We start from the raw sequence: 21,212 nt of genomic DNA, 5'->3' as shown, positions 1-21,212 counted from the left end.
TTATGTGTTTGTGTGTAAAATCTTCATTTGCAAAGTAACTAGTAGCTTTAGCTGTCAGATAAACGTTGTGGGGTAAAAATATAAAGTAGCACGAAAAGATATTACTCAAGTAAAGTACAAGTACCATATATATCTTAGGTACATATGTACATTCTTGAGTAAATGTACTTAATTACATTCCACCACTGCTGTGGAGAAACAGTGGAAAATCACCAGACACAATTCATCATCAGACACATAATGAAGAAAAGAAAAAGTTGTGTTGAAGCAAACTGGACAACAAAAGTATTTATACAGGTGTCTTATAAATAACGGAATACATTTTCTTTGGGGGGCAGTTTTTGCCTTTAATCAGATAGGGACAGTAATAGAGTGACAGGAGAGTTGGGAAGAGAGAGAGAGAGAGGGTATGAGCTGCAGCCATGGGTCAGACTCGAACCTATGGCCTTTGCTGCGCTGGGGACTGAGCCTAGGTGGTACGCGCTCTATCAGTTGAGGCACGGGAGCGCCCCCGAATAAAAATGTATTACTCGTAGAATCTGAGGTGTGGACACGCTGGACACGTTATATTTTGAAAAGATTTAACCGGATATTTTACTTGTTGACTGACATTTCGAACTAGCTTGATGACTGTGCCCTGCTTCCATCTACAGTGAAAACACACAGGTAAACGTTTTAGCTATTTCAGGAACATAATTTGCTTAATTTGTATTTTATCGTGCTGATTTTTGTAACTTCAGCGCAGTGTGTAACCTGTAACTATCAGCCTGGGTGTGTTTTAATTTACTATCACACATGTCGTATTTGCCGAAGTAAAGTTCACTTCTGGTGTTAGCCAATAGGGCTAGCCATCAGCTAGCTTAGCTGTTAGCACAGGATTAGCCAAGCTAACAATAGCAAACTAATGTTAGCTTACTTTAGAAATTTGCGGCTAACTATTGTTTATTTACCAGCTGCGCTCTTTGCTATCCATGGTTACACTTGACATGTCAGAACACTTACACTGTAAATGTATTCGGCGGTTTATTTACAGGTACAATTAATGAAGTGCTTACTGTGCGTTTAGCTAAGTGGCTAACATGACCCGAGTCGCTGGAACGTCATACCAGACTCCCTTTACATCCCCGCAGGTTTATGGTTACCTTGTTGTTTTGCAAAACCACTTTGTTGATAATTCATTTCTTAAGATCATTTTAAGTGTACATTAATGTAACTTTAAATCCGGTCCTAGTATTATATACAAATGTGTGCAAATGTCTGTATATTTCCACTTTTTGAAGTTGGTTAACCTTCGCTAACGTTAATACTAACAGAGAACAGAAATCCCCGACATTAAGTAACATTAAACGTTTTACGTAATGCACTGTAGTGCATTAAGTCGTGTATTTTTGCCGACGGGACTATATATGCTAACAGAAAGCCGTTTCATTTGGTCTGAAAGAGATTCTTCTAAAGTTTTCTTTACATTGAGTGAACAACACGTAGGAGCGCAGCTAAGAACATGTTTTGCGAACTTGCAGGTATCGTGTCAGTTAGTTAGTTATGCAGGAAACTGCAGTGAAGTTAGCTCTGACATGAAGAGAATCGCTGGGGATCTTCTCTCTTCAACTCCCAGGTCCATAATACATACGTGTTCAGTACAGGTAAATATTATTAATCTCGAGAACACTGAAATAACAATCATGTTAGCGTTTGACAGGGTGTTGTAAGTGACGCTAGTACTTGGAAAAATGGTTAGCTTAACCTGTAACCAGTTAGCGTACACTACACGCTAGATTGTCATTAACTTCTGTAAGTTACCTGCCTTTTGTGTCAGTCCACTGCCGTAACTTAAATAACATAGCATGAAATGTTTAGTGGCCTTCAACCTGTTGGTATCCTCTAATGTGAATTTTGGTGCGAGGCTAAAGTCAAGCAGTTACCGTACACGGATGGAAGTAAAGTGTTTGTAGGCCTGAGACAACTGACAGGGTGAGGTAGCAGGAGTCGTCTGTATTTACAGTTTGTCTGGTTCGGATTCCTAAACATAAAACTATGTTAAAATCGGCGGGTCATTGTCACTGGCTTCAGTTCATGTAATGTACCTATGATCAGGCATGCTGTGTGCAGTGCAGACATTTCTCAGGCTCAGGGACATGTCCAGGCTGCTCCTGCCGCACACGTGGTTGACTTTGCTGTCTGGTGTGTGTTGCTTGGCAAAGACAGTACTGAGGTTATAGGATTTCTTCTCTCTCTCCACATTTATTGTAAAAGCTGAACAAATTTCTGTTGTATTTTGACACTTGGCAGTTAATTTTATCTCTAACTCTGGTGCTGTTAGCCTAGAGAAGTACATCAACACCCTCAAGTTTTTTTTCCGTATATAGAATTTATCTTACAGGCCCTGAAGGAGATGCCACATAGTGTGTATTGGGGAAAGATCCTTACAGCTGCGTTTTCAGTCATCCGTCTCACGTGTTTGATGGAACAGATATGCTCCTATTTGAATCAGTGCTGCTGTCTACACAGGCTGCGTAATGACTCGCCTTTTACTTGTGCTATGTGCTTGTAAATGTGACCAGAGCTGTATTTAGATACTCAAAAATTTTTTTTTTTTCCTTTACATGTGAAACTACAGAGATTGTGTGTTGAGTATGGTTGGCCCAATGGCTGTCAGTCATCACTATGTTGATAAAATCATTGTGGTAATAATTCCCAAGAGTTTTAAGCGATCCTCTCTCAAGCTTTTTTAACAGTACTATTTCCAGTCCCAATTCAACTCTCACTGCTCATTATTAAATCCCCCGTATATGGCCATGCTGTAATTTCATTGAGAGTTTCTAATAATTCTGCTTCACTATGGATTTCTAGCTTGAGATCAGGACTAATGGAGACAACAGAAGTTTGTGAGATTGATGTGGCGACCAGAAGAATAGTGGGAGGCAGTGATTCTCCGCCAGAGCTGGACAGCCCGTGTCAGGTAAACACTATCAACATGATGTATAATTGATCTTCTGGTACTTGTCATGCAAATACTGTGTTACTGTCCACTGTCCTGTTTTCAGTGTTCAGTGTTTGTACGTGCATCTTGCATGTAGCAAGAGATTAGGTACAACTGTTTCTCTGAAAGTAAATGTGGTGAATGTTGGGACCAGCGCCAGTGTGATACTGTTGTTTTTTTTTTTTGTTTGTTTTTTTACAAAACCATTTTTATTTATAAAAAAAAAAAAAAAAAAAAATGTGTGAAATGTTCTCCAAACAGGAACAGACAGAAGACTTTTGCCTGAAGGAAATTGTCTAAAACTCAGGTTGAAATCATGAACTGTCTGATCAAAGAACATGTTCACAAGATTATCAGCCTCATCAGATATCTCTGTACTCATCAGTTTTCCATACTCTGCTGCAAACACATTTTAGTCACTACCTAAAAAGTACTGAGCTTAGATACTCGGCATGAGAGTAGCATGGTCCCCTTTCAGACATTCACCATGTTACAGTAACCTGACAGCAGTTTAACATGTGGCTCTCATGTCTGAAAAGCAATTAACTATTTTACGTGTAAGTCACAACCGCAGTCTTACTAGTGAACTGAATGCTGTTGGATTAATGTAAAGGTTGCAGCAGCACAAGGTGACACATGCAAAGAGAGAGAGATTAAATGCACGTGCTTGTGTCTCTTCCTAACATGACTGTAATAAATGTATCATCTCTTTATCTCTCATCAGTTCAATAAAACTAGGAAACGCTTAAAGAGTCATATTAGTGTTGTCAGTCTATACAAACTATTTTGCCTTCACGGTGCAACTGGGACAAAAGAGGTTATAAAACACTCTTGCAGTATTAATTTGAACAGTTGCTCCGTGTATTTCCAGTTTTCATTATTGAGTCCAAACTTAACATCCTGTCATTGACTGTCAGATGTTATAAAACGGGCAGCTGAGTTCACAATCAGATAACAACACATGATTAAACTGAACTGGAAAAAAAGGATCTGTCTCAGTTTCACTCTTAGAGGTGATGGCGAGAATCCCTAACACTCACAATTGTCATTAATGACAGTCAGTCAGTCAGTCATCTAACAGGTTTTAAAAACCAGCCTCACTGTTTTCACTTCTTTAATTAATTGATAATTCATCAGTACTGCATGTCTGAACCATAGTCTCAGTCTCATTGACCACTCACCCACTACAGTGGAAGCCACATTCACTCATTCACACAGACAGCACTTTTTCCTATACGAGTGCTTTTCTACCACATGCACACATTCACACACTGATGATACATTGGGGGTAATTTAGGGTTCAGTGTCTTGGCCGAGGACACTTCGACATGCAGACAGAAGAAGCTGGGAATCGAACCACCAACCTGCACGACCTGCTCTACCTCCTGAGCCACGGCCTCCCCAATGTAGCTAATCATCGTGGTGGATCTTTATTATCCAACCTCACACAGACAGAAGTATCATCACCCTAAATTCTAGCACTTCTCTATTTCTTTTTGACTTTGATTCAGGGCAGTGAAATAACTGTGGGCCTGTATGGGCTCCTATTAGCATCGTTAGCACAGGGTATCTGGGCGTCTTGCTCGAAGGCTTACACAAGGCTAATTCTTTGGTTGGCTTAAAAGCTAGTTGACCTGCTAAGCTTACAAGCCAGGTATTGCGAGCACAGACACTGATACCTGCTAAGTTGTGCTAACAAATAAATAAAAATACTAGAATTTCTCTCACCTGTAAAAAAAAAAAAAAAAAGACATACTTCTTGGACAATCTGTTATTAACTAAGCAACAAGTTGTATTAACAATTTTTATATATATATATATATATATATATATATATATATATATAAGAAAATTTCGCCAAAAGGCTCCAACACCACAGAAGCATCCCGTTCAGTGACTCGAAGAGGAGGGCTAAAAAACTGATAGCACCCACCTTTCACTCTACTACAAATAAGTCTTAACAAATGTAAGCAGGTGATTATATAAAAATTACAGGCTGTAAACATATTAATTTCTGCTGCAAAGTTTGACATTTTAACATGGGAGTCTATGGGGATTGACTCACTGTTGGAGCCAGACTTTTGTGGTCATTAGAGGAACTGCAGGTTATAGCACTTCAGTGATGGCTTCATGTCCAACAGCAGTTAAGCAACGGAACCTCAGCCTTTTCAGTGGAGCTGCTCCGTGAAAACTTTCTGCTTGAAAGAGCTGTTGTGTGTGTGTGTGTGTGTGTGTGTGTGTGTGTGTGTGTGTGTGTGTGTGTGTGTGTGTGTCAGGAGGAGGCTGCAGAGTTTGATTTGGGGCTGTGCTGTGCTGAGGAGGAGAGGGGGGAAACTCCAGGCAGAGAGGACAGTCCCAGTGATCTGGGGGAGGCAGAGCTTGATCCTGGAGGAGACCACAAGACTGGAGAGGACAAGGCTTTTGGTAGGAACACTACAGTGTTTTACAACGCTCCTAATTACATTAATTAGATTATTACATGTTGGTCTCATTTTGTTTATTAATGCCCAAGTCATATAAAATTCACAACATAATCTTTGTTAGACCTGTAAGCTTCACTGCTTCTATAAATGTGTCATTTGATAGCCATTACTCAAACAGATAGATGAAGCCCACAATGTTAAATATTCAGTGTCTGAAAATGGGTGGGGAGCAGAGAAAGGTCTGTAAACGGCTCTGTCGTGTCAAACTTCTGCATAAAACTGTATGTTTTCAAAATAAATAAAACCATTATTACTATATACAGCACCAGCATCATTCCAAAATATTTTTATGTGCATACAATAAAAATGAAAAAAACAGCTGCAAGTGGTGAGAAGGAAGCAGGTCGATCAGCCAAAGTTAAAGCCATGAGCATCAGACAAAGTTGAGAAAAGTCACTTCAGCTAGAAGGAGTGAAACCAATCACACTTGTCTGATCATCAAAATCCTGCTGCATTTTATTAATGATGATAATGTCCCCTCTTCATCAGATTTAAATGAATTCAGGAGAAAAATAATAAAAAAAATATTAATAAAAATCAACACAAAAGTAATAAGGTTCTTCCCCTTTGAGGCTTAAACTTAATAATTCTTTCTTTGTTAAGACCACAGATTGTTAACATTGACAACATATTGCTTTTTACAGAGAGAAAGTAAAATCATCAGTTAAAAATTAAAAAAAAAAAAATATATATATATATATATATATTTTTTATTTTTTTTTTTTTTAAATAATCTGGCTCTGTACTGGCTTTACAATTATCTTTGTCAGAACTAAAAACTTCCTATTAACAAACAGTCTCGCTTTTATGCCATTGTGTGAGCTCTGATAACACAATTATTGTAGTGCAGCAACTACATGCAAGCTAGCCAGATATTTTGGTTTCTGCTTATGATTGTAGTTTGATGGAAATGTAAAATTAGTTTAGATAATATCCAGCATGTGTGGAGCAGCTTAAATGGACCAGCAGAGTGTATAATAATATAGATAATATAATATAAGATAATAGAAATCGCTCATTGGACATCTACTGTAATAAATTCAGGTCTTCTCTCTCTGTCGTGGTTCATGTTCCAGGGAAGGAGGTCGTTCTGTTGATGCAGGCCCTGAACTCCCTCGCCACTCCTGAGGAGAAACTCGCTGCTTTGTGCAAGAAGTATGCCGACCTGGTAAGCTGAACATCTGCATTTGAACAGTCAGTCACAAACACTGACTGACTCACCAGCTGCTGAACCTTTTGGATAAAGCTAGTCTGGTTCTAGACCTCTGACCTACTGCGGTGTGGTCATCCTTGTCTAGATCTAAACTAAGATCTACATGACTCTACACCATTGGTACAGTGTCCCCTTCACAGATGCAACAGTATAATCTATGTGAAAAACTGAACTTCAACATTAGTCAAGAAATGTAGAAACACGGCAAGATAGGAATCCAAGAACAAAACAAAAACAGGTTACAGGGGCTTCAGAAAGTATTCACACCGCTTGATTGTGTTGTAGGTTTAACTGTAAATGGATAACATTGCTATTGATCTATACTCAATAACCCATAACCTTGGAGTCCTTCCTCTGTCGTCACAGTCGTCAGTTGTCACAATCCTCTAATGCCACACAGGGGGCATTAGAGGATTTGGCTGAATCAAACCTGACAAGCTAAGATGAAAAGAAAAAGGTTTTTCTAAACACAGTTTATCCCGTTCTTCCTGGCTGATCCTCTCGGGCACCGTCAGATTGGATGAGAAGTGTCTGAAGTGTCGTCTTCATGTCTCTACACAGATGTTCTATGAGTTCAAGTCTGGACTTTGGCTAGGACATTCTTTTTCTGTTGATCTGTGTCAAGAACTGTATCCACACGAACCCTGTCCACTGTACATGAACATAGATAATCTGTCATTTACTGTTTGGTTTCTTTTCAGAAAATAGATATATAGGTAGATACTTATCCCCTAAGGGAAATTCATGTGTCCTTTAGCACATTGCTGATTATAATAATAATTAAAAAAAAAAAAAAAGTTAATAATTATAAACAATAATAATTATATTAGTCCACTTCCTTTGGCTGAGCTGCCTGATGGCAGTGGGAACAAAGGATCTCCTGAACCTCTCTGTTCTGCAGCACAGTGAGATGAGGTGTTTGCTGCAGCTGTAGCTACTTCTCTGTCCTGCCAGAATGTTGTGGAGAGGATGGTTGGTATTGTCCAAGATGGCCTCCATCTTACATTGCATGTGTCTCTCCACAACATTCCTGAGTGAGTCCAGACTCCTGCCAAGCACAGACCCAGCCTTTTTTTTACCAGCTTGTCCAGTCTCTTTGTTCATGTCTGACATGCTGCTGCCCCAGCAGACTGCAGCATAAAAGAAACTCTCGACCACTGACTGATAAAACGTGCAGCATTTCACTGCAGATGTCAAAGGACCTGAGCTTCCTGAGGAAAAAGAGCTGACATCCATGTTCAGGGACCAGTCCAGTTTACTGTCCAGGTGCACACCTAGGTATTTATAAGTGTGCACCACCTCAATGTCCTTCCCTCGAATGTTGACTGGCTGAAGGGTGGGCCTAGACCTCCGAAAGTCAATGACCATCTCCTTGGTCTTGGAGGTGTTCAGAAGGAGGCAGTTATTGTCGCTCCATTCACTGAAGGCCATCGTCACATCCCTGTACTCCTCTCCCTGCCCATTCCTGATACACGCCACAATAGCTGTGTCATCCAAGTATTTCTGGATGTGGCAGGACTCAGAGTTGTATTTAAAGTCTGCCGTATATGGGGTGAACAGGAACGGAGCCAGAACAGTCCCCTGTGGAGCCCCAGTGCTGCTCATCACTGTCCCTGAGACACAGTTACCCAGCCTGACGTACTGTGGTCAGGTAATCCACAATCCAGGACGTGAAGCAGAGATCCACCCCCATCCCTTCCAGCTTGTCTTTAAGAATGGGTGGTTGGATGGTGTTAAATGCATTTGAGAAATCAAAGAACATAATCCTCATGTAACCACCTGGCTCCTCCAAGTAAGAATGGGCCCGGTGGAGCATTTAAAGGACAGCATCATCCACTTCAATATGTTCCTTGTTGGCACGCTGTAGGGTGTCAAGTGTATTTTCAACCTATGGCATCAGAAGGTGGAGAAGCAGCTGCTCCAGGGTCTTCATGATGTGTGATGTGAGGGCCACCAGGCTGTAGTCATTTATCTCAGCAGGTCGTCCTACTTTAGGGTCCAGAACAAGACATGATGTTTTCCACAGGAGCGGGATCCTCCCTGTTTGTAGACTTAAGTTAAAGATCCTCTGGAGAGGCCCAGTAAGCTGGGCTACACAGCCCTTTAACAGCCTCAGACACACACAATCTGGGCCGGTTGCCTTTTCAGGACGTAGGTTCTTGAGCTCCGCCCTCACCTCCTCCACTGTAAAGGACAGGAAACTTGACCTAAGTGTGGAGGGAGTTGCAGCTGCAGTGTCAGGTTGTGAAGGAGATGTCGTAGTAGAAGCTGCAGCTGAAGCAGTGGGAGAGAACAGGTGAGGCTGTGTCAAACCTGTTGTAGAACAGGTTGAACTCATCGGCCTTGTCCTCATCACCTGATGTTGCCTGGCTGTTCTTCTCTTTATAGCCAGTGATGGTCCTCATCCCCTTCCACACCTCTCAGGTGTTGTTGTGTTGCAGCTTCCTCTCTTCTTTCCTTTTGTAGCCCTCCTTCGCCTGCTTTAATCTCCTCTTCAGCTCATGTTGCACACACCTGAGCTTCTCCCTGTCTCCATCCCTGAAGGCCTCCTTTTTCTGGTTGAGGAGGGTGTTGATGTTACTGGTGATCCAGGGTTTTTTGTTTGGAAAGCAGTGTACAGTCCTTGCTGGTATTACAGTGTCCATACAGAAGTTAATGTAGTCTGTGGTACATTCAATCATTCTATCAAGGTCAGGGTCCTTGCTGTTATCATTTTCCTGTGACTCCAACAGGACATTCCAATCTGTGCACTCAAAACAGTCTTTTAGAGACTCACTGGCCTCCAGGGTCCAGTTCCTGAATGAGCGGGTGGTTGCAGCCTGCCTCAGTACACAGGGTTTGTAGGAAGGCTGAAGAAAAACCAGATTATGATCTGATCTGTCAAGTGGTGGTAGAGCTGAAGCAGTGTAGGCCTCCTTGACATTTGCATACAACAGATCAAGTGTCATATTTTCCCTTGTGGGACAGTCAACATACTGAGTGAAGCCAGTCAGGTGAGACGTGAGAGTGACATGGTTAAAATCCCCCGATATTGCAATGAATGCATCAGAGTGCTCAGTCTGTACTCTCGCAACAGTCTCATGAATGATGTCACATGCAACTGCAGGCTCTGCTAGTGGTTGAATGTAAACAACAGAGAGAAGATGATGTGTGAGAACTCCCTTGGTACATAGTACGGTCTAAGACCAACTTCCAACAGTTCAATATCCCAACAGCAGATCTTGTCCGCTTGTACTGCAGTGAAGCCGGGTAAATCCACACAACGGTCGGGAGTGTTGTCGTTTAACCAGGTGTCCGTGAAACACACCGTGATACTACACTCACGATATGCTCGCTAGTTATTCACAAGTGCCTCCAGTTCATCACACTTGTTAGCTATTGAGTTGACATTTCCCATGAGGATCTATGGTAGAAAAGGCTTAAAAATCCCATCTCTTAACCTTTAGCTTAGCCCCGGCTCTGCATCCACAGTACAGCTTCTTCAGCTCAGCTGGTATGGGATGTTTAACTCCATATCTGGTAAACTTAAAGCCAGATTTTTCAAATCCAAATTACACCAACACTGAAAAGATGGTAATTTTCTGAATGTATGTAAAAGGTAAAATATGAGCATGTCTAACCCAGATGTGATGTTTTTGATGTTAACTTTGTTCAGCTTGAGGAGAGCCGCTGCATGCAGAAGCGGTTGAAGGCCTTGCAGAAGAAGCAGTCTCAGATTGTGAAGGAGAAGATCCACCTGCAGGGGGAGCACAGCAAGGCCATCCTAGCCCGCAGCAAGCTGGAGAGCCTCTGTAGGGAGCTGCAGAGGCACAACAAGACGCTGAAGGTACAACTCAGCCCACTGCGCATGCCCAGCAGGCTCACTCTGACACCAGGACACACACACACACTGCTGATGGCTTATAGCTGAAACACGTTTGAGTGCTGACATTCTGTTTGTCCAGTTAGAAAGCTACGACCATGAACGTGATACATGGCTCTGTGCATGCTGCCACTTTTTTCACTTTCATACATCTATTATAAAAAATGAAGTATGTTCAGACTAATGCAGATGAAAGTGTCAGGAAGCTAAAAATCTTTATTCAGCATCCAAACAGCACTGGTGTTTGCTCCTTTAATTCTTGTCCCTTTTATTTTGTCCTTGTTGGAGGGACCATGTTCAAGTTGACCTTTGTCTCCCTTTCTCCTCGTTTCTTAAACTCTTCTGTCTGTCTGCTGATAGGAGGAGAACGCGCAGCGGTCCAGGGAGTACGAGGAGCAGCGGAAGGAGGCCATGCTGCACTTCCAGATGACCTTAAGTGATATTGAGGTGCAGATGGAGCAGCACAGCTCCCACAACACCAAGCTGAGGCAGGAGAATATGGAGCTGGCTGAGAAGCTCAAGAAGCTCATAGAGCAGTATGAGCTCAGAGAGGAGGTGAGAGCCAACATAGCCTGCTGTGGTATCAGTGTTCCACTGTAAAACTAGACTCAGTGAACAAACGTATTCACAAAGGTGTCATTTTGGTATTGATACATGAAACCTGAAGAGTGTCACTACTGCTACAAAAACAACTTACCTCTACTGCAGAACTCATAGATAATGTAGTTCAGAAACTCTGAGTGTGTTTTCATGTGGAGCTTGGATAATAGAAAGTAAGGAAGCCTCGATTGTTTGGCCGCTGATCATGATCGGCCAATTTGCATTAAAAAATACATAATTGGTAGATCGGCATAAATGCTCCTAGTCACTGATCACCTTAAAACTGATCACCTGTGGTCTGCGGCTGAGAGAAGCACTGTGTGCTGTCTAGTATAGTCCTGCCTCCCACCTTGTTCACTGTGCCGGTGTGCAACAGTCCTCTAAAACAAAACAACATGTCTACCCTGTGGAACTTTTACAAAATATGTGAACCTGATATAATGTACACCATATGCAATGTGGGGTTCCAGGCTCACTTTCCACTAGTTGCAGCCATGATTTGGACGCTGCTTTTTTATGTCTAGCCTATTTCTTCATGAAGGAGGCTCTGAGGCTTCCTCTTCTTTAATTACGTTCAAATGAAAAATTATATTACTGGATTTCAGGATTGAGTTACAACAAGATTCATGATTTTTGTAAAAGCATAATAACCTAAAAACCTGTTACTGAATCATAACAAAGTTTCAGAATTACACAGAGCGACGTGGTAACCATAGTAACCCACTCACACACATCATCATGGGAATAAATGACAATAATAGATTTATGTATATTTCTCACTTTGCCTTGATGGTCTGAAGAACTCTGTTTCTCTCTCTTGTCTGTCTCTGTCTGTCAGCAGGCCACATTGCTTACACTATGCACACAACATAGCATTGCCCTCATACTGCAACCATAGCTACTGAGTTAGCTCAGTGTCTCTGTCCTCTGTACACAGTTTTCTCCTGGTTGAAAACAGATTTTTAAAAAAGAGTAGCAATACCACTGAAATTCGTTAGTGTTTGAATAAGTAAAGAGGCTGTTCGGCTGCTGTTTTACTGTTAAACCACTAGAAGGCTTCTAATGTGAAGCAGTGGCAGGAGGTTTGATGTAAACACTGAAGTTTGTTATGAACCTCAGACTGTAAAACTGATCAAACGATCTACATTTGGAGTTCATGAAAAAAATATAGTACATCAGTTTAATGGAGCTTCAGAAGAAAAGTGTATTGGTGATGATTGTAGTTGGTCACAGTCCAGTGGAAATGTGTGTGTTTGCGTTTCCCACTTGCAGCACATAGACAAGGTGTTCAAGCACAAGGAGCTGCAGCAGCAGCTGATGGACGCCAAGCTGCAGAGAATCACAGAGATGATGAAAGAAGTGGAGGACAAGCAGCAGAGAGAGCGCGACTTTGTGAGTACACCTGTGGTATCAGATACCAGCGTGTGAAAATGTGTGTGAACTGTGAGAGCAGCAGAACTGACTGTGCTGTGATGCTTCAGCTGCTGAAGGACGCCACAGAGTCCAGACGCAAGTGTGAGCTGATGAAGGAGCAGGAGACTCAGCTCAAACAGCAGGTGAGGACAAACTGGTCCTCAGGGATCAGGTCTCTGAGGGAACATAGAAGCTCTGTATTCACCTTCAGTCCTGCTCTCACTGCTCTCATCTCCTCCCTCAGCTCTCCCTGTACATGGACAAGTTTGAGGAGTTCCAGAGCACTCTGGCTAAAAGCAACGAGGTCTTCACCACTTTCAGACAGGAGATGGAAAAGGTGAGAAATGGTTTTACTCCTGTAACAATATTCTGTCTCAAACTCCCAGCAGATCTCACACAGAGACGATAAGTAAGTGTAATAAGTTTGTTGACCTACTACTGCTGCCTCTTAACGCTTAATGAGTAAGTTCAGTTTCCACACACGTAGTTTCCACTGCAATATCATAACTGATCTCCAAATGCTTGGAGCTGAGACATGGACAAATTGACAAGCTCCAGTCCTTGTCAATGGTACATGTTCACGCCCACGAAACTATAAATATAACTATAAAATATAACTTTAATAATTTTACAGTACAAAATGATTTCTGTGAGATCGATACTTGAAGACTGTTCTTAGATTCATCTGCTGAGATTCTCTGAAATTACATATATTTGCATATTTATAGATTCTGGTAAATTGATACATGATAACAAGATGGCATCTTAAAAGGTTTTTTTTTTTAAATTTATATTAAAAAGTGAATAATTTATGTTTTTCATGTCATGTTTTCTTGTTTTTTCACATCGATCAGTAGCCTTTTTGCCTTAAACATTATTGTAACACTGAAGACCAAATGGCCATGCCCCTAAAATGATGAACTTCCTGTCTTCATCTGTCAGTGAGGTTCTGTTTGTATATTTACCCCCAGATGACCAAGAAGATCAAGAAGCTGGAGAAGGAGACGACTCAGTGGAAGACAAAGTGGGAGAGTAACAACCAGGCCCTGCTGCAGATGGCTGAGGAGGTGACTTATTACCTTAGTTTATTTATTTAGTTAACAGGGGCGATGCAGTTTAACATGGTTCCAATACAAAGCATTCAACTGCGTTGCACAGAGTTTATAGCTGTTGCTAAGGTTCAGCATCACTCTCTCTCCTTCTGTGTACTGTATATCAGTCTCATGTCAGTGTAAAATACTGATTTGAAGTTTCTCATGGTTAGCTTAGCATGAAAACTGGAAGGAGGAGGAAACACAGTAAGCTTTGTTCAAAAATACTTCTCATAACACCTACAGCTCCCTAATGTTCATTAGTTTAATCAGACACTAATGTAAAAACAAGTGTAGCTTTAGGGCCAGTTACCAGACTCTGCTTGCAACCAGCTACAACATTCAAATTCTGTTTACACATCTTGAAAACCTGCTACCATCTGCAAACATCTGGCTGCTGTTGTTAATGTGAACGGCACAATCAGAAGTCAGTCCCAGGTCACATGACTGTGCATTGGTCACAGGTATTTATCAGCAGTGATGGAAACATCACCTGTCACCTGCTGTTACACAAAAGTGGCTGACTCTTTTCATGGCATTTGTCAAAGTTTCTTCTGTCCAGAAAAGAGAATTAAATCCTGTTTCTCTTAATTTCCTTCGTGCTAACTAAACGATAAAAACACCAGTCACTCCAGATTCACTTACTATCTTTTTCCTGAGCTTTCAGATTCTCATGCTGAGTCTGAAGACTGGGAGATGTGGTTGAAAAAGTAATCTCTAGGTCAATTTACTACTTTTCTAGCTTTCCAAGGTGACAGATGACCTTTGTTGTGTTGTAGAAAACGCTGCGTGATGGCCACTTCAAGGCCCTGCAGGGGAAGCTGGAGCTGCTGGAGCGACTTTGCAGAGCTCTGCAGAAGGAGAGGAACGACCTCAACAACCGACTCAGCCTCCTGCAGGAGCAGGAAGACAAAGGGACCACAGCTCCTCCTGAGGCTGAACGACAAGAGGAGGAGGAGGAAGAGGAGGACGAAGAAGAAGAAGAAGAAGAAGGCGGCTGCTCAGCACAGGGCGACAGGCAGGAGGCGGAGGGCATCCACCAAGCTCCCAGACCACCTGAAGTGGATTCTTCTACCAACAAAACCACTACTGCTACGATGATGATGACGACAAGCAGCCAGCCTGCAGAGATGACCACACAGCAGGACTGAGCGGGCCTACATGCTCTCTCTCTCTCTCTCTCTCTCTGTGTGTGTGTGTGTGTGTGTGCGTGCGTGCGTGCGTGCGTGTGAGATGAAAATATAACTATCAAAGGTCCTGAAGTCTGCCCACGTTTTGATTGGTTTTAATGATTGGCTTTGTGACGAGCACTTCGTACTCCCTTTTCTACCACAACTGTATTTTCATAGGAAATGTTCAAGCAGTTCAAAGTCAGATTGCCTGTTTATTTCTCTCTTTTCAAGAACCCTCCCTGTAGTTTCACTCATCATCATGGGAGTGTATCACATGCATCTTCTCATCAGTTAATTTGTGTTAATGAAGCCTCACAGTCACAACGTGATGTGAAAGCTGAGGAGCTGCAACAGGAAGTAGGACGTAGTTTAGGCTACAGTATCTCTACAGAATCTGTGTTGGTCAGTGGGTATTCAATGATTGATCATATATTTTAACATCGATATGTTTTTATTTAATTTGAGTCGAAGCAAAAATGATTCCTAAAACAGGTGATGCTGGTAAGGAGGTGCGGAACAAGTGAAAACCTTCCACTCTGTTTCTCAGATGCTTCAGTGTCTGATTATAACTGCACTGCTCACTGCACTCCTCTAGTCATCTATCTGGTTTTGGAAAAATCCCAGCATCACTCAAACTTAAGAAATTGATCCATAAAATGAAAGATTTTTTATTTTATGGGTTGCTGGCGACTAACATGATGATACTCAGTGAATGTAAAGTGCTAAATGTGTCACTTGATTTAAATCTTCACTTCAGCATTTTTTTTTGATTTCCACAACAGGGTCGACAGACAGGAGCCTTTGTCCGCTCACACTAATGATTTCATGTAAATTATGACAATTTATTACATCAGAGGAACAGGCCTCATCCTTTTTGAAACTTTACACTGGAAGAAAAGTGTGAATTTCTTTTCTAATGCATTTGAATAAAAAGATGTTGATTTCCAGCAGTGATGCAAATTAATAGGAGCTCTTTCAGGAGCGGCTGTTCTGGTTCATGAGTAGAGTTCTGATGTGGTGACTGTAGGAAGTCTGTCAAGATGGGGGTCATATCAGGTTCTGGATCTTGCTTTATACTGTGGGATTGTGTCTCTGCTTCGTGTTTGATGCATAGCTCACACTCTAACATCCTCTCTGCTCATGTTCATCTTTGATTTTATTGGGACCACATTGTCAAATCAAACCTCACCCGCTCCATTACACAGGTCACTTATAGTTCCAATATCCTGAACATAGCACCTGATTCCATGGTGGTCTGCTCACTTCTTGATTGGCTGGGTATAAAACACTGGAGTGATCCAAGATCAGCATTTTTTATAACTCTGTTTTCCATTTGCTTTGAGATCATGTGTTGGCTAAGAGCTTTGTTTAACCTGTTCTACAGTCATCTCTCTGTCCTGTCTGAACACACTATATTGTAACATCAATGAGCGTTAAAGGGGTAGTGACAAATAATTTTCCTTAAACATGTACATAGACCCTCCCCTGACCTTTCTAATGTCCTGCTCCTTTTGTGTTTATCTCCACATGACGAGGACTTAAAAACAAACAGGTAGAGTGTCAGGCAGAGAACAGTTCCTGTCACACTCTGAGATGGGCAAATGCTTTTCAGCGTCTGTTAACTGTTTCTTTGGCGTTGTCCCAGATTGACTCTCAGGTAATGTCAGAATCTACCTCTGTAGGTGAGACTAACTGTGAAAGAAGAGGCACGAGTCACCATCGCTTCAGAGAGCTTTATTTTTACTAAAAGAAGCCCACACCCCCTGATTGTACCTGTCTTTCTTTTCAATAAATATTTTGTAGAATTTGCAGTTTCTATTCACTATGGATTTATTACTGGGTCTGGTGTGAGTGAAGTGGACAGGAGGTGTCGATTGCATGTGCAGCATTCCTCAATTTTATATAAACGTATTTTTGAAAAGTTACAAAAGTTTTATTGTAATTTTGCATTACGTAACAGGAAGAGGAAAAGAGGTGTTCCCCTCAAGTGCATTAATTTAGTCCCACACTTTCACTCCAGCCGAATACTGAAGACTTAATGAACAGGAGGAAAATACAACAGGGAATGTTTCTTCAGAGGACAGCAGTGATATGTCGCTAAATGTGCAATCAGAACAAAAACGACAGGTGTGAAAGAAAGCTTATAGACATGACCAGCATGGTTAGATTCACTGTCACAGTTCAGAGGGATGGAGGTCAGGTGTCTTCTGTTGTCCTTCTCAGTGGTTTCCTGGTGACTCGAGTCAAATGGTAAAATACCACTTTATTTTCCTCACATGATCCCTTTGAAATGAACAGATGAACTGGTCTTAGTAGCTTTGTGTACTTTTAAGTTTTTCTGCTCCTTTGAAATTCTCCAAACACTGGAGAAACGACCTGAGCACATCTCAAATCTTGTAATGAGTGCGTACGTGCTGTTGGTACCTGGGCCACAGGGATGTCTGAGCAAGATAAGACTGAGTCCAACTGTCTGTTAGCAAGAGTGGAGTCCATGCTGTCTCTGACCCTCCACACTGTTCATCCATGTAGAGGCAAATTCTTCATTTTGCACTCGAGTTAAGCCAGAAAGGGAGGTGAAGGTCTGAAGCTCAGGGGGTGGAGGAGGGGTTGAACCTGGACAGGGTTTCATGCAGAGCTGGGTTAAGATCCCTGCGCCTCCAGCTCTGATGCGGGGGTGTTGTCTGGCTCTTCATCATTGTAGATGTTTTCCGCCTGGAACATCAGGGAAATGAAATATCCAACATTTATGTACAGACTCACTTAAGTGACGCCACAGGTGCCTCAAACTATATTTAAGTTAATGTAAACTCCACTGTTGTCTTTATAAACTCAGTATAACATCCAATTTCCCCAGAGCAGTCACATCAGGCAGTCCACTTTAAAAAGCTACCATGAACTACAACACTTCCTCCAGAATTTTTGCATTAAAGGTCTTGCAGCTTTCCCTTTATAGGCAATCTCTTAATGTGGAAAACATCAGGAAGTGTTGAGGTTTTGATGAAGGTGACTTTACATTACATTAATCAGGAACATTAATCAGAGAATGGAAACATTCAGACAGAATGTTATTGGACTGATAGAACAAGTGCCATGGAAATGTAGATTATCCTGACTTTACCATCTGAGCTGTAGACTTCATCTCACTCCATACACTCACTGAGCACTTTATTAGGAACACCTGTACATTTGCTTATTCATGCAAATTATCCAATCAGCCAATCATGTGGCAGCAGTGCAACATATGTAGGTACATGTGCGGAGCTTCAGTAAACATTCACATCAAACATCAGAATCTCAGTGACTCTGACTGTGACATGATTGTTGGTATCAGACGCTGGTCTGAGTGTTTCTCAAACTGCTGATCTCTTCACTCACAACAGTCTCTAAAGTTTTTACTCAGAATGGAAACAAACAACAAAAGCATCCAGTGAGCAGCAGCTCTGTGTTGATGACAGAGGTCAGAGGAGAATGGACAGAAAGGCTACAGTCACTCAGATAACCACTCTTTACAAGTGCCGAGCAGAGAAGCTTCAGAGTGAACAACACGTCCAAACTACAACAGCAGAAGACCACGTCAGGAACCAGACCACAGGTTGGAACTACCCAGTATCAGAGTGTTGTTCCTAATAAAGTGCTCAGTGGGTGAATATTTAATACACTCGACAAGTCTGACATGTTAATGTTCTGTCTTATCTCTAGAGCATTCGTTCCTCTTCATTAGACATCATTAGTTCACTGTAACCATGTTAATGTAATTAATCTGAAGGTCCAGGATGTGAAGCTAATGTTAGCTCAGTAGCTAAAGTGGAGAGCTGTTAACAGTAATTTAGTGGTCATTCATCATCATTAGCTTTACCATCACCAAAAAACGACATGTATACATGATGAATATTTTAATTAGTGTAATTAATGTCAACTAAAACAAATTCACTCTGAGGTTATCAGTGAATATCAGAGAAAACTAATTCAAGTTTATCCAGGTCTGTTCCAGGATCATGTCCTGGTGTCTGTCCACCTGCTGAAGCTCAGGAGAAGCTGCTCATGCAGCAGGACAATGACCATACACATCAAAGTAAATCCACCTTCTGGAGTAGTCCAGTCAGAGCCCAGACCTGAAGAGATCCAACCACAACAGCAGCCTGAGAATCTGTCTGAATCTGTCTGACTGAAGCAGCTCTGTGAGGAAGAAGAGTCCAAACTTCCTCCTGAACATCAAGCAGCTCTCATCAGCAGCTACTGAAGATCTTACCATAGATCTGACAGTGAGGACATCAAACTGTGCCAGTACAACCAGTAATCAGCCTGTCAACTGGACAACTAACCCTCATCACTGATGGATGTTCTACTTGGGGTTGATATTGCCTGTGGAGGAACTGATCAGAATCAATCAATCAGCTGTATTCACCATCTGCCAGACTTGCATGATGTTGTCCTCGGACACTGAGCAGATGATCCAGGGCTCATTGGGGTTCCAGGAGAAGTCAGAGATCTTGGCTGTGTGGCCTCCGTGGATGAACTGATGGAGAAAAAGATGGACGTTTCATACACTTTGATAACACCCAGAGGTAAAAAGACAAGTACAAATGTAAAGGTTGGTCCATTTCAGAAGCTGTGTCACCTTGTCTCACTGATGATTGTGGTCAGTGATGTGACGGTTTATTGACTACACAGGTGCAGCCTGACAAACCTGATCAATATTCTCCATATGTATGTATGTTTGCAGACTGTAGACAGAATCTCACCTTGTGTACCCGCCTAAAAGGGAATTCAAATAAAACGCCACAGTAATCTTGATGTCACTTACCAGCAACTCTGGAGGGCCATCCTCAGCATCCTCTGCTGACTGCTCCTCCCCAATTTTACTTGAAGAAAAATCCAACAAAAACAGAGTCCATTGGTAAAGTTACTCTCTGGTCTACTGTGATGTTTCCACTTTAAAATCACTCATATTTAACACATTGTGTGAGCAGTGTTGCATAACCATTCATAAAGTTTGAGCTGAAGTCATGTAATGATCTTCATGAAAACTACAGCCATACATTGGTATCACCTAGGTTACGTGTTGTCTACAATTGGGTATTAACAGTCCGGGTGGGTGAAAACTGTAGTGACAAATTATTAGGACCCGAGCACCGACCGGCTTTATGTCCATGACATATTGTCCAATTCCAAGATCAATGTTAGTTTATCCTCATCTTCTGACCAGTGCAATGCTAGACTGAAGAGCTTTTGAGTTCTCGTTAAAGGACCCGCCCATGGCAGCACGGCGAATTTCGATCCTTCGCCATGAAACAGTTAGTTGCTATAACTCCAACAGGAAGTCAGCCATTCTGAATTCAAGCTGCAATTTTGACGCCATTTTTGCGATTTGGGGGTCACGTACTTTAATAAATTCCTCCTAGGGAATTCATCAGATCGACATGATGGTTGGTGAGTCTCATCTTAAGACATTTGCCATGTTAAATTGCGAAGCTTTTGAGTTTTCGCTGTAGGTTCCGCCCATGATGGTGTGGCAAATTTCGATCCTTCGCCATGAAAAACGTACTCGCTTTCATTCCAAAACAAATTGTCCACACTGCATCAAACTTTCGGTGTGTCATAAGAGTCCTGCCTTGAACACACTCATATACTCATATTCAGTGATACTTATCGCGCCCCATTGTGGAAACAGGAAGTGTCATGTTTTACTCTTTGCTCATACTGGTTGATCAAATCTTGATCCAAACACTGCATCCAAACTCCAGCATGCAGTGTCCAAACAGGCCAAAACTTTACAGCTTTGATGAGACTCCCACCCTGAACACATCTACAGTACCTGACAAAAGTCTTGTCGCTTGGGTACAAGTTGACCTTAAGTGCCCCTCAAATATATTTGTAATCAATTTTTTTTTTTTTTTTTTAACAAGAAATAGCTATTTTCAACCCCAACAGCTTTTGAAATAATGTTTTGGTGCCAAACGAAACTGCTGAAAAGCATTCTAACGTTCACAGCTTGGTAAAGCCCACTGAGTCAGTTTTTGCAAAGACAAAAGTCTTGTCGCCTTGTCATATGATCACCCAATCCTAGATTACAGCCTCAACTGTGATCAATAATTGATCAATCAATTAGTGGGTGTGTATAAAAGAACCCCAGCTCACCAGACCTTCACATCAACTGAAACTTGACCTCTGACAACATGCCTAAGATTCACCCTGAGACCAAAGCATTGATTATCAAGAGGCTGAAGACCAGATCCACTGCTGAGGTGGCTGACACCTTCAATGTGTGTCAGCATCAAGTGCAAAGAATAAGAAAAAGATTTGAAGAGACTGGAGATGTTTTTGTCAAGCCCAGGTACGGCATACCCCGCAAGACAACTGCTCGGGAGGACCGTTTGTTGGGTCGAAAATCCAAGGCC

The 21,212-nt window shown here is 41.8% G+C and overlaps 2 protein-coding genes and 1 long non-coding RNA gene across 5 annotated transcripts in view; 2 read left to right on the top strand and 1 right to left on the bottom strand.

Moving 5' to 3' along the window:
• The window catches only part of LOC147817987 (uncharacterized), a 273,041-nt gene that overhangs the window by 158,050 nt on the left and 93,779 nt on the right, over positions 1–21,212 (top strand). The gene's annotated exons all lie outside the window — the stretch shown is intronic.
• Positions 473–16,625, top strand: txlng (taxilin gamma). 2 transcript variants are annotated; one of them, XM_023425540.2, is made up of 11 exons: positions 473–666; positions 2,851–2,959; positions 5,257–5,404; positions 6,540–6,631; positions 10,332–10,502; positions 10,899–11,093; positions 12,411–12,530; positions 12,620–12,694; positions 12,796–12,888; positions 13,523–13,618; positions 14,422–16,625. In XM_023425540.2, the coding sequence occupies exons 2-11, from the start codon at positions 2,867–2,869 to the stop codon at positions 14,791–14,793; spliced, it is 1,455 nt and encodes a 484-aa protein (XP_023281308.1). In that variant the 5' UTR covers positions 473–666; positions 2,851–2,866; the 3' UTR covers positions 14,794–16,625. The 2 variants fall into 2 exon arrangements, with proteins under 2 accessions (XP_023281308.1, XP_023281310.1); XM_023425542.2 differs by lacking the exon at positions 473–666 and adding an exon at positions 1,499–1,643.
• Positions 16,534–21,212, bottom strand: part of rbbp7 (RB binding protein 7, chromatin remodeling factor) — a 30,126-nt gene continuing 25,447 nt past the window's right edge. For both annotated transcript variants that reach the window (XM_023425543.2, XM_023425544.2), the window contains exons 10-12: positions 19,619–19,676; positions 19,220–19,330; positions 16,534–17,526 (exon numbers count right to left, since the gene is read on the bottom strand). In XM_023425543.2, the coding sequence (XP_023281311.1) occupies positions 17,455–17,526; positions 19,220–19,330; positions 19,619–19,676 (241 nt within the window). In that variant the 3' untranslated portion in view covers positions 16,534–17,454. The remainder of the gene's footprint in view (positions 17,527–19,219; positions 19,331–19,618; positions 19,677–21,212) is intronic.

The sequence above is a fragment of the Seriola lalandi genome, unplaced genomic scaffold (genome assembly GCF_002814215.2).
Source record: "Seriola lalandi dorsalis isolate HSWRI2012SDOR001 ecotype SW California unplaced genomic scaffold, Sedor1 jcf7180002054784, whole genome shotgun sequence".
Taxonomy (NCBI): Eukaryota; Metazoa; Chordata; class Actinopteri; order Carangiformes; family Carangidae; genus Seriola; species Seriola lalandi.
The sequence above is the reverse complement of the archived record's forward strand: the minus strand, read 5'-3'. Positions and strand labels throughout refer to the sequence as shown.

Coding starts and splice junctions, on each gene's coding strand:
- txlng (XM_023425540.2), top strand. CDS start 2,867: ATGGAGACAACAGAAGTTTGTGAGATTGATGTGGCGACCAGAAGAATA. Junction 2,960..5,256: donor AGCTGGACAGCCCGTGTCAG/GTAAACACTATC, acceptor TGTGTGTGTCAG/GAGGAGGCTGCAGAGTTTGA. Junction 12,695..12,795: donor AGACTCAGCTCAAACAGCAG/GTGAGGACAAAC, acceptor CTCCTCCCTCAG/CTCTCCCTGTACATGGACAA.